This window comes from Lemur catta, chromosome 6, assembly GCF_020740605.2.
Source record: "Lemur catta isolate mLemCat1 chromosome 6, mLemCat1.pri, whole genome shotgun sequence".
Classification (NCBI taxonomy): Eukaryota; Metazoa; Chordata; class Mammalia; order Primates; family Lemuridae; genus Lemur; species Lemur catta.
In genome coordinates, this window is record NC_059133.1 from 17176047 (window position 1) to 17189306 (window position 13260).

At 39.8% G+C, this 13260-nt stretch overlaps 1 protein-coding gene across 3 annotated transcripts; it reads left to right on the forward strand.

Moving 5' to 3' along the window:
* The first annotated feature begins 7268 nt into the window (after window positions 1-7268).
* Window positions 7269-12186, forward strand: C6H12orf73 (chromosome 6 C12orf73 homolog). 3 transcript variants are annotated; one of them, XR_006735702.1, is made up of 4 exons: window positions 7270-7910; window positions 10865-11011; window positions 11605-11995; window positions 12141-12186. XR_006735702.1 is itself a non-coding variant. In XM_045553085.1 (3 exons), the coding sequence occupies exons 2-3, from the start codon at window positions 7803-7805 to the stop codon at window positions 10958-10960; spliced, it is 204 nt and encodes a 67-aa protein (XP_045409041.1). In that variant the 5' UTR covers window positions 7269-7412; window positions 7793-7802; the 3' UTR covers window positions 10961-11279. The 3 variants fall into 3 exon arrangements, 1 of the variants encoding a protein (XP_045409041.1); XM_045553085.1 differs by lacking the exons at window positions 11605-11995; window positions 12141-12186 and having other exon boundaries at window positions 7269-7412; window positions 7793-7910; window positions 10865-11279; XR_006735701.1 differs by having other exon boundaries at window positions 11605-12186.
* The last annotated feature ends 1074 nt before the right edge of the window (window positions 12187-13260 follow it).

The following is a 13260-nucleotide window of genomic DNA, read 5'->3' on the forward strand; positions in this document are numbered from 1 at the left end:
CCGTCACTAGTGTTTGAACAAAGACGTCATTAACTAACTCAATGGAGATAGGCTTTTTCACTAGTGTTTGAACAAAGACGTCATTAACTAACTCAATGGAGATAGGCTTTTCTGTTTCTCTACTTGGCATGAGAAAAAGACATGGCTGTTGTATTCGAATATTAGCTTTCTCGAGTTTGTAACATAACTCCAAACCTTCAATGACTTACAGCAAAGGCTTATTTCTCACTAATGTGACATGTGAGCTGGGAGGTGGCCGTGGCTCTGTGTTTCATGTGTCTTCTTCATTCTAGGATCCAGAAAAAGACTTTTCATAAGTAAGTATGGAAGATTAATTTGTATTGTATCAATGGCTTAAAGTTTAAGTAAAACTTTTTTTTTGACAGAGAACAAAAACTTTTAATATTTTAAAACATTCCAAAACTTTTATGAATACCCTGTCCATTCGTAGGTAGTAATCAGAAACTGGCACAGGGTAAGTATTTAGTGAATGCTGAATGAATGAACAAAAACCCATCCCCATCCTTGCTGTCTGATTTTACTAATGACTCAGGACAGAAAAGTTTTAAAGTGGGTGGCTTGCCTCAGTTATTTCAGAGAGAGAATTCTGGTAACTGAAAGTGTTTGTGGACAGCTGCAAACTTTCTTTAGGACATTTTCACTCAGGAGCAATTATCCTTGGGCAGCAAGGATTTCTCTCACTGTGGAGGCTGTGCTTCTGGTCCTGCCAGCTCCATTCATAACCTCAGGAGAGGAGGGTCCTCTGCTCAGTCCTGCATTGCAAAAGGAAGTTTATGGGAAGAGTTGTTGGGGAGTAGGACATTGAACCTGAAAGTAGTGAAGCAATTGCAGCAAAGTGACTTCTCTCCCATTAGTGTCTTTCTCACTACCTTGAATCTGAGTCTGGAAGACAAACTTGTTCTGCTTGTGGGCTTGGCCCCCCAGAACTTGCAAAGGCCTGGGAGAAGTACTGCTTTCCTGTTTTTTGCCAAATATGCCTCTACTTCAGAGAGACTTTGTATGATAGGACAAATGTTAAGACAATAACAAAAGAAGGGCTGAGTCACTTCACCTTGTTTCCCTTTCTCTTCCTCTTAATGCCACCTCTCCCTTTCAGGAACCTAGTGAGCTTGCTTCCTTCTTAGCTAATGTTATGCCAATCAGTTACATCTTATAGTCAACAAGGTTTGATACTGGGCAGGGTTTTTCCAACTGAAGGTTTTCATCCACAAATGGGTGCTACTATTCCTACTGAATATGAAGGCTTTTGGGACAAATATGTCACAGCAACAAGCAGAATGGGTGCTAAAGACAGCAGTTATGTACAGAAAAATAATGATGATTATGGTGGTAATTATAGCATCCAACATTCACTGTTTGATATGTGCAATGGACTGCTGTAAGTACTTTTCATGTATTAATCCATTTAATCCTCAGGATAACTATGAGCCAGTGTTGTGTCTTAGTCCACTTGGGCTGCTATAACAAAATACCATAAACTGGGTGGCTTAGAAACAACAGAAATTTATTTCTCACAGTTCTGGAGGCTGGGAAGTTCAAGATCAAGGTGCCTGCAGATTTAGTGTCTGGTGAGGGTCCACTTTCTGGTTCATAGATGGTGCTTTCTAGCTGTGTCCTCACATGGTGGAAGGCGAGAGACAGCTCTCTGGAGCCTCTTTTATAAGGACTAATCCCATTCATCAGGGCTTTGCCCTCATTACCTAACTACCTCCCAAAGGCCTCACCCAGTTCCATCACATTGGTGATTAGGTTTCAACATATGATTTTTGGGAGGAAATAAACATTCAGTTCATTGCATGTAGTTCATATCTGAAGGCCATCTGCTGGAGAATTCCCTCTTGCTTCAGGGAAGTCAGTCTTTTGTTCTATTCATGCCTTTAAATGATTGTATGAGGCCCACTCATATGATGGAGGTCAATCTGCTTTACTCAGAGTTTACTCATTTAAGGTGTTAAATCTCACCCCAAAACACCCTCACAGAAACACCTAGAATAATGTTTGACCACACATCTGCACACCATGGTCCAGACAAGTTGACAGCAATATCTATCATGAACATAGATGTAAAGAATCTTGAATAAAATTTAGCAAATTGAATCCAGCAGTATATAAAGAGGAACATAACCAAGTGGAGTTTATCTGAGTAATATAAGATTGGTTTAATATTTGAAAATCAATCAATATAATTCATTGTATTAACACATTTTTTAAGAAAAGTGTATGATCATCTCAATAGATGCAGATTAAGCATTTGACAAAATAACATTCATTTCTAATAAAAACTTTCAGCAATCTAGGAACAGAAGGGAACTTCCTTGGAAACTTCCTCAAGATTGATAAATTATATCTAGAAAAAAATACTGTCTTTATTTATAGTTCATGTGCTGGTTTATGTAGAAAATCCTATGGAACCTACAAAAAAGCTACAACTAATAGCTGAGATTAGCAAGGTTGCAAAATAAAACATTAACATAGGAAGATCAATTGTAGTCTAATACTCATAGCAAACAATTACAAAAATACCATTCACAGTAGCTTCAGAAAATATGAAATACCAGCTGGGCATGGTGGCTCACGCCTGTAATCCTAGCACTCTGGGAGGCCGAGGCGGGTGGATCACTCGAGGTCAGGAGTTTGAGACCAGCCTGAGCAAGAGTGAGACCTTGTCTCTACTAAAAATAGAAAGAAATTATCTGGCCAACTAAAAATATATGTAGAAAAAATTAGCTGGGCATGGTGGCGCATGCCTGTAGTCCCAGCTACTCGGGAGGCTGAGGCAGTAGGATCGCTTAAGCCCAGGAGTTTGAGGTTGCTGTGAGCTAGGCTGACGCCACGGCACTCACTCTACCCCGAGCAACAAAGCGAGACTCTGTCTCAAAAAAAAAAAAAAAAAAAAAAAAGAAATACCCAGGGATAAAGCTGACAAAATATGTACGAGACCTGTATCCTAAAAATGGAAAAACATTGCTGAGAGAAATTAAGGACGAAGTAAGTGGGGAGATACACTATGTTCATGGATCAGAAGACCAATATTGTGAAAATGTCTAAAGATTCAATATGATGGCAATCAAAATCCAGGTAAGCTTTTTTGAGTAGAAATTGACAAGATGATTCTAAAATTCATATGGAAATGGAAAGATCTAGAATAGCCAAAACAACTCTTAGAAAGAACAAAATTGGAGAGCTAACCCTGCATGATTCAAGAGTTATTATAAGTTACAGTCATCAAGACAGTATGGTATTGGTATTAGAGAGATAAATATGTCAGTGAAACAGAATAGAGTCCAGAAATAGACACACACATACATGGACAATTGATCAACTGATTTTCAACAGAGCTGCAAAGGCAAATTCAGAGATCCATATGCAAAAACAAAACAAAACAAAAAAACTTGAACCCATACCCTATACCATATTAAAAAGTTAAAATGGAACAGAGACTTAAATGTAAAGGCTAAAACTATAAAATGTCTTGAAGAAAATACAGAAGAAAAATATTTATGACCCAGAGTTATATTTCTTCAATCCAATACAAAAGATATTATCGATAAAAACATTGGTAAATTGGACTTCATTAAAATTAAAAACTTCTGCTCTTCAAAAGACTATTAAAGAAAAGGCAAGCTATAGACTGGGAGAAAATATTTGTAGATCGATCATATCATATCTAATAAAGGACTTGTGTCCAGAATGTATAAAGAACACCAAAAACTCATAAGGAAACAACTCAATTTTAAAAATTGGCAAAAGATTTGAACTGATACTTCCCCAAAGAAAATAGAAGCACATGAAAATACAGTCATGCATCACTTAACGATAGGGATACGTTCTAAGAAATGCATCATTAGTTGGTTTCATCATTGTGCCAACAGCATAGAGTGTACTTACACAAACCTAGATGGTATAGCCTACTACACACCTAGGGTATATAGTATAGCCTGTTGCTCACAGGCTATAACCATGTACAGCATCTTAATGTACTGAATACTGTTGGCAATTGTAACACAGTGGTAAGTATTTATATATCTAAACATAGAAAAGGTACAGTAAAAATATGGTATTAAAGAAAAAATGTGTATAGGGCATTTACCATGAATGGAGATTGCAGGGCTGGAAGTTACTCTGGGTGGGTGTGAGTGAGTGTTGAGTGAATGTGAAGGCCTAAAATGTTACTGTACACTACTGTAGACTCTATATAAACACTGTGCACTTAGGCTACACTAAATTTGTAAAAAATATTTTTCTTCAATAATACATAGATCTCAGCTTACTGTAACTTTTTAACTTTATAAGCTTTTAAATTTTTTTAACTTTTTGACTCTTGTAATAACACTTAGCTTAAAACACAAAGACATCATACAGCTGTACAAAAATATTTTCTTTCTTCATATCCTTATTCTATAAGCTTTTTTCTATTTTTAAAACTATTTATTTATTTTTACTTTTAAAACCTTTTTTGTTAAAAACTAAGGCACAAACATACACATTAACCTAGGCCTCCACAAAGTCAAGATTAGCAATATCACTGTCTTCCAACCACTGTTCTCCATATCTTGTCCCACTGGAAGGTCTTCAGGGGTAGTAACAGACATGTCATCTACAATAACAAGGCCTTCTGGAATACCTTCAGATGGACCTACCTGAAGCTGTTTTACAATTAACTTTTTTTTAATATGTGGAAGGAGTACACTGAAAAAATAACAATAAAAAGAATAGTAGCCGGGCGTGGTGGCTCACGCCTGTAATCCCAGCCCTCTGGGAGGCCGAGGTGGGTGGATCGCTCGAGGTCAGGAGTTCGAGACCAGCCTGAGCGAGACCCCGTCTCTACTAAAAATAGAAAGAAATTATCTGGCCAACTAAAAATATATATAGAAAAAATTAGCCGGGCATGGTGGCTCATGCCTGTAGTCCCAGCTACTCGGGAGGCTGAGGCAGGAGGATCGCTTAAGCCCAGGAGTTTGAGGTTGCTGTGAGGTAGGCTGATGCCACGGCACTCACTCTAGCCCGGGCAACAAAGTGAGACTCTGTCTCAAAAAAAAAAAAAAAAAAAGGAATAGTAAATACATAAACTAGTAGCATAGTCATTTATTATCAAGTATTATGTGCTATACATAATTGTATGTGCTATGCTTTTATAGTAGTGGCAGCATAGTACCTTTATTTACACCAGCATCACCACAAACACATGAGTAGATGTTACAATTACAACACCACTGGGTGATAGGAATTTTTCAGATTCATTGTAATCTTATGGGGCCACCATCATGTATTCGGTCCATCATTGACTGAAATGTTATGTAACATGACTGTATAAGTACATGAATGTCTATGATCCATTCTGATTTTTTAATATGGTGTGAGGTATGTGTTCAAGTTCTTTCTTTTGTTGGTTTTGTTTTTGCATATGAATACCTGAATTATTAGTCATGAAGGAAACGTAAATTCAAATCATAATGAGAAACCATTATCCACATACTAGAATGGCTGAAATTAAAGGGACTAACCAGAGCAAATGTTGGAGAGATTGTGAAGGAACTGGAACTCTCATACACTGCTGGTGGGAATGTAAAATTGTACTTCTCTGGAAAACAGTTTGGCAATTTCATAAAGAGTTAAATATACACCTACCATATGTTCCAGTACCTAACAGAAATGGAAGCATATGTTCGCAGAAAGACTTGTGTACCAGTCTTTCTCCTATACTTTACTGTTCATAGCAGCTTTATTTCTATTAGTCAATGTCAACCTAAAATAATCAAAAGGGTCAGAATCTAATTTAAAGAATATATTCAGGTGCAATGTGAGGAAGGACCACCTAGAAGAACCAACTCCAAAGGAATGGCGTCAGAGTTCTGAAGTAGGGAAGTTAAGATTTCATTTATATAGGCCGAGACAGAGGAGTTTTAGCAGGATTACAATATTATTCATACAGGGTTGGCACATAGTTACAGCAATCTGATTGATTATAGGATGTGTTTCTTATAGGGAAGGGTACATTTAACATTTTGTTTTTTTTTACAGATGGTGTAATAATCATGGGTTTTCTGTCATCTGGTCTAAACAAAGCAGGATAACAAAGGGGAAATTAATCTATAACAAGGGTGATACATTAAGAAGGCAGGAAGAGGCTTTTGTCCCTGACATTGGTTAATTCTCTCTAGTCACTGTACAGACCAGGAAAAATAAAAAAGCGAGTTAATCTATAATCTGAGAATGGAAGTTGTAAGATCACAGTCATGCCTCTTTCAAGGCTTGAAATATTTTTAGGGGTTCCAACAGCTTTTAAATTTTATTTATTTTCACACCAACTGGAAGCAATCAAAATGGATAAAGTATACAGATAAACCAACTGCGATATAAACAGACCCAGCGATAAAACGGAGTGAACAGCTGATATATGCAGCAATGCAGTGAATCTCAAAATAACTTTGCGGCCTGGGATAAGCCAGACAAAAAATAGTACATACTGTATGATTCCACTTACATAACATTCTAGAAAATGGAAACTAATCTATAATCACAGAGAGCAGATCAGTGATTACCCAGGGAATGAGGCAGTGTGGAAGGGAGTAGAAAGAAGCACAAAGAAACTTTTGAGGGTGATGGATATGTTATCTTAATTGTAGTAATGGATTCACATTTCAAAACCCATCAAATTACGTGCAGTTTATTGTATGTCAAATATACCTAAAAATTGTTTAATGAGTATATTGACTCATGTTATACACACAACCGAATTCTTCAGAATCCAGTCATGCGCTTTTTGCTTAAAAAAAAAAATCAATCCATCATCAAAACAATGTAAAAATACTTGGATTAAATAATGTCAATTTCAGGTTTCCTTTTTTCCCAGCAGCACCACAGATAACATAAGGGGATGGGTGTCTGGGTGTGGTTCCATTTCAGGCATCAAAAGACGACCGGCACGAGGGCAGTGAGAGCTTTTAACTTCACTCACTTTAGAGTGACCGCACTTAAAAGCACGCAATTGGCTCGATGTGTGATTCTCCACCCCTCCTAAAAGGCGATAAACGCGTGCACTTTCCTTTGAGTGTGCGAAACAACGAATGATGGAATGATCCAGAGCCAAGCCTGAGATACTACATCTAGCAGGGAAATTCAACTACAGGCTGAGGTACCGGGAGCCGCGGGCTAGGAAATGTGGGAACTGGGAGGCAAAAAAAAAAAAAAAAAAAAAAAAAAGACCTTGGCTTTCTCCCAGCACCCCACTTCCGCCGGGGTCACGTGCCTGCGCCGGCGTCCCTCCGCTTTCCAGTCCGGCTCGGCCCCGGCTCCTGTACTTTCCGTCCGACCCTCTCGCGGTCTGCTCCGGCTCCTGAACGCACTTCCGCCCGCCCTCTGACCCGCAGTCCGCGCCTGTGCACCTCGCGGTACAGTGGCTCTCCGGGGGCGTCTAGCAGGGGCTGGGGGTAGTGCCTTCCGCAGTTCCTCTCCTAGAGATTGGAGAGGCGCGGGGGGACCAGCGATGTCGGCCTTCCGCTTGCTCAGCAAGAGCTGCTCAGGTCCCCGCCACTGACGGATGATTGAAGGCTGGGCATCAGCCTGGTAGGGGAGTTCGTCCCCTCAGTGTCCTCATGCCTTAAAGGAGGAAGCCGAGGCGCGGGGATGGGGAAGAACCCAGCTGTTCTGGACTCCGCCCCCTCGCTGCTGTGGGGCTTGTTGCCAGTGCTGCCTGGAGCCCCTCAACCGCGGGCTGAGCTTCGTCGTGAGCGGAGAACCTTCTCACGCTGCCCTTTCCCTCCCCGTCCAGCCCGCCGACCATGCCCGCGGGCGTGCCCTTGGCCACCTACCTGAAAATGTTCGCAGCCAGCCTCCTAGCCATGTGCGCGGGGGCCGAAGTGGTGCACAGGTACTACCGGCCGGACCTGGTGAGTGCAGCAGGGCCCCTTAGTCCTTGCTCCTGGACCACTCCGTTCTCCTCACAACAGCAAAAGTGAGGATAAATGAAATTGGGATCACATCTGCCGTGGGTCGGCCTAAAAGCTTCTTTTGGCATCCCACTACATCTAGAACAACGCAAGGCCTGTGAGGTATTACACAGTCTGGCCGCTGCCTACCTCTGGCCCATCTCCTGCCATTTCCCCCTTGTTCCCTCTGTAGCAGTTAAACCTGCTTCTTTGGTGTAGCTCAAACTCATGAAACCTATCCCTACCTCAGGGCCATTCTTTTCCTTCTCCTTGGCATGCTTTGCCCTCCCAGAATTTGGCCTGGTTCCGTTCTTCAAAACTTCAAATCTTTGCTCAAATTATCCCCTCCAGCATTGAGGGTCCTTTGGCCAGCTCCCAAAGGATTCCTCTGCTGTTCCTTCTCGGTTCTTTGTTTCCATAGAGCGCTTGTGGTGATTTGCAATTATTGTGTTTGTTTGTCTGTTTATTTGTTCTTTGTCAGTTTGCTCTACTAGAATATAAGCTCCAGGAAGGGACTGTTTATCTGGTTCACTCTTGTATCTCAATCACCTAGAAAAGAACTTGGAATGTAGTAGATGCTCAGTAAATGTTTATTGAGTGAAGCATGCATGAATATAGGCATTCAAAGGATGGAGACATTTAAATTAACTTTAATAAGCATTCATTGAATTAGGAACTGGGAATTGAAGGTGCTTTTTAGGAATTACAGTCTTGGGGAGGTGGGGGTGAGAAAATATAGTGCAATTAATTACAAGAGTGTGCTGCTACACTACAGACATGAATAGTGGTTTGAAGCACCATGTAGGGAGCAGTCATTTCTGCTTGGATTCTGCCTGGACAGTTAACACAGAGAATCAACCATTTGTGTTTCTAATATTAGTTAACGGTCACTACAGTTTTGGAGATGTTTATCCCTGTTTTCAGTTGAGAAAACTGAGGTTCAGAAGAGTGAAGTTGGTTTCTCAAAGTCATATAGCTTATTGAGGCATGGAATTAAGGATCTGAAGCCTAAGCTTTCTGTTTGATGTTTTTCTTTTTTTGTTCCTGTTCATAAAATAATACAACACTATTGTAAGACATTCCAATTGAATTCCAGTGTGTAAAGAGTGAAATGGCCCACTTAACAACCCTCTTTTTTCCCTCTGCCCTTGTCTCCTCTTATCCTTTCCCTGAATATTTTGTACCAGCTATACTGATGGCCTTGCTTTTCCTTGAACACGAAGTCACACACTTGCCTTAGGTCCTCTGCACTTGTGGTCCCATCTGCCTGAAACACTCCTAGATAACTGCATGGCTGGTTCCCTCATCCTCCTTCATGTCTTTGTTCAGAAGTCACCTTCTCAGCCAGTAAGCACATGAAAAGATTCTCAGCATCTTTAGCCATCAGAGAAATGCGAATCAAAACCACAGTGGGATACCACTTCATACCCACTATGATGGTTATAATAAAACAGATAATAACAAATGTTGTCAAGGATGTGGAGAAATTGGAACCCTCATGTAATGCTGATGGGAATGTAAAATGGTGCAGCTCCTTTGGAAAACAGTCTGACCGTTCCTCAAACAGTTAAACGTGGAGTTAACCATGTGACCCAGCATTTCCACTTCTAGGTTTATACCCAGCAGACATGAAAACATACGTTCACACAAAAACTTGTACATGAATGTTCAGAGCAGTATTATTATTATTATTTTTGAGACAGAGTCTCACTCTGTTGCCTGGGCTAGAGTGCCGTGGCATCAGCCTAGCTCACAGCAACCTGAAAGTCCTGGGCTCAAGCGATCCTCCTGCCTCAGCCTCCCAAGTAGCTGGGACTACAGGCATGCACCACCAAGCCTGGCTAATATTTTCTATATATATTTTTAGTTGTCCATATAATTTCTTTCTATTTTTAGTAGAGACGGGGTCTTGCTCTTGTTCAGGCTGGTCTCGAACTCCTGAGCTCAAATGATCCACCCGCCTCAGTCTCCCAGAATGCTAGGCTTACAGGCATGAGCCACCACACCCGGCCCATAGCAGTATTATTTGTATTAGCCAAAATGTGGAAACAATCTAAATGCACATAAGCTGATGAATGGATAAATATATGGTATATCCATACATTGGATGAGTATTCAGCAATAAACAGAAATGAAATACTGATAACATGCTACAACATGGATGAACCTTGATAACATTTTGCTACATGAAAGAAGCCAGAAACAAAGGACCACATATGATTCTATTTATATGAAATGAACAGAATAGGTAAATCTATGTAGTCACAAAGATTAATAGTTGTTTGGAAATAGTTGTATGGAAATGGGAGTGACTGCTAGTGGGTATGGAGTTTCTTTTGGGGGCAATGAAAATGTTCTAAAATTAGATGCACAACTAATTTTATCACTAATTGTGGTAGATACGTAACTCTGAATATACTAGAAGCCATTGAATTGTACACTTTAAATCTGTGAATGGTATGGTATGTAAATTCTCTCCCAGTAAAGCTATTATTAAAAAAAGTCACCTCATGCCTTCTTGGACCACCTTCCTTGAAGGCAAGGATTTTGTATTTTTTTCCTCACTGCCTTATGCTTTGCCCATAATAGATGCTTAATATTTTTTAATAAATATATTAATTCCTAATACCTATTTTCTATGCCAGGTACATGGTGAAGTCAGTAGATAGTGCAGGAATGAATTTTCCAAATGTGGCAAACCGTCCCTCTGTGAGGCCTGCGGTACTTAAGACATTGCCAGGGCGATGGAATCCTATAAATACAAGGTTAGGAAGGATCTCACAGGTTCTCATAATATTTATCACTGAGTGGCAAGCAGGCGACTTTTTGGGTTTTTTTACTCTTTAAAGTCTTTCAGGTCACATTAAATTACAGTCTAAGAAAGCATTGACATCTATGGTTTTTGTTTTTTATAGACAATACCTGAAATTCCACCGAAGCCTGGAGAACTCAAAACAGAGCTTTTGGGACTGAAAGAGAGACAACATGAACCTCAAATTTCTCAGCAGTAGACACTTAAATACAACTATGCCAAGAATTCTGTGAATAATATTATATCTCAAGTAAGCATTTTTTAAACATTTGCGTCAAACTATTAATACTTAAGCACCTAGTCCAGTGCTAAGTGCAAGAGGAGGTGCTCAGTACATTGAAATTTAATTATGGTTTGACGAATATTTCTTGAAAACTGCCAAAGGTGTGTATCATCTACTTGAATGTGATTTGGAACATATTTAGTCTTGAATATCATGTGAGATAGAGTATTTGCAAAGATACTATGTGGGTTGTCTTGAATGTAAATCAACAATAAAATCATTTTAAAACCATAAACTAGCTTCATCAATTTAATTTGCTAAATGGAGCTTTTATTTCTTATTGTTAAACTGATATTTTCAAATTGTATTAATAGTTTTCTGCTGACTTTAGTATATGAACAGCAAATTGGAGAGCTTTGTTAATGTACTTTGTAGATACCAGTGAGGAGCCCTCATCACTTTCTAGAATGAAGGGCCGGGGGCATTCATTGCTCACCTTTTGCACAAAGAAAGGACCTGACCCTTACGGCCAGTTTGTGTGCGGGGGCGGGGGGAGGATCCTGCCTCAGATGAATGCAGTGGGCCACACGTAAGAAGCTCCCCTAAACTTCCTTTTACAGGTACAGAGTAAATGGTCTGGCTACTGACAATCATGATTTGAACCCATCGCCTACAAGACAATGACTTAATGAAGGCAAAAATTAACTTTAGTTACTAAAATATTTACTAAAAATGCCATCTTTATTTCAGTAAGTGCTGGTTCTAAGTGACTTCTGCCAAGGTACGTATTTTCTTCTTCTTTTGAAGTTGACCCCCATTGTGAAAAATGTACATTGTGGTGGGTGTGGAAATGTGTCATCTAGATTTTCTAAGGGAGGCTTGTCCCCCCAGCACTAGGAGTGCTGTCAGTGAGCGGCTTTTGGTTGTCAGCTTCTGCAAAGATTGCCTTGGCTAGTTTCCTTGCTCAAAGCCGCGCCTTCTGAAGGGGCCCATATCCAATCACTGATGCAGGTGAGTAGAAAGGCCTGGCCATTTCAGCACACCATGAGGGATGGGCATAGTTCCACAACTCCCTGAGGGGGTTACTAACACTGTCTTTGGGCCTGCATTGCAGCTTAATTTCTCCTGCTCAATCCCATTTCCTGTCCTTCCACAGGTGTTCATCTGAGGGCACTCCTTAATAAACACTCTATATCTTAAAACTCTGTCATTGTTTCTTGGGGAACCAAATCTGTGATATATATACAAACATCAAAAATTAAAAGTAGTGCTAATTATTCCTTTATAATAAAGATTTTTTAAATCATGAACAAGTCCAAGATAGCCTGGGCATGGCTGATGCCTGTCATCCCAGCACTTTGGTAGGCCAAGGTGGGAGGATCACCTGAGGCAAGAGACCAGCCTGGGCAACAAAGCAAGACCTTGAGGTTATAGTGAGCTGATTGTGCTATTGCACTCTAGCCCAGAAAACAGAATGAGACCCTTATCTCAAAAAAAAAAAAGGAAAAAGACTACCATTTCATATGGTTATAATAGTGAAATTAGAAATTGTTTCTCCCATAAACAAGAGTACATTTCAAAAGAATAAAACATCTCAATGTGGATCTGCACTCAATGCCTTATAATTATCTCTGTGGTAGAATTTTGGGTGATTTTTTTCAAAGACAGTTTAAAAAATTGGCATTTAGATTTATAGAAAAACTAGATGGTAGAGGTCCTGTATACCCCCTATTTCCACGAATGTTGTCATCTTAAATTACCATGGTACATCAAAGAACCAATATTGGTACATTACTCTCAACTGTCCTCTAGACCTTATTTGGATTTTTCCATTTAATGCCTTGTTTCCAGGATCCAGTCTAGGATATCACACTGCATTTAGTTATCACATACCTTAGTCTCCCTCCAACCTGAGTATTTCTGCCTTTCCTCCTTTTTCATGATCTTGAAACTTGAAGAGTACTATTGACATAGCCTAAATTTGCCTGATGTTTTTCTCATTAGGTTGATAATTAAGGGTTTTTGGAAAGAATACCACAGAAGTGAAGCACCCTTATCATCATATCCTATCATGGGTATTCATTACTTCTGATATTAAGCTTGATCACTTGGTTGAGGTAGCGTCTGCCAGGTTTCTCCACTGCAAAAGTTACCATTTTTTGCTTTCTATTCTTTAGAAGTGAGTCACTAAGTCTGGCCACACTCAAAATGGAGTGGGGGACTATGTGTTATTTGGAATTCTGTAAGAAAGATTCTCCTCCCTATGGGAGATTTTT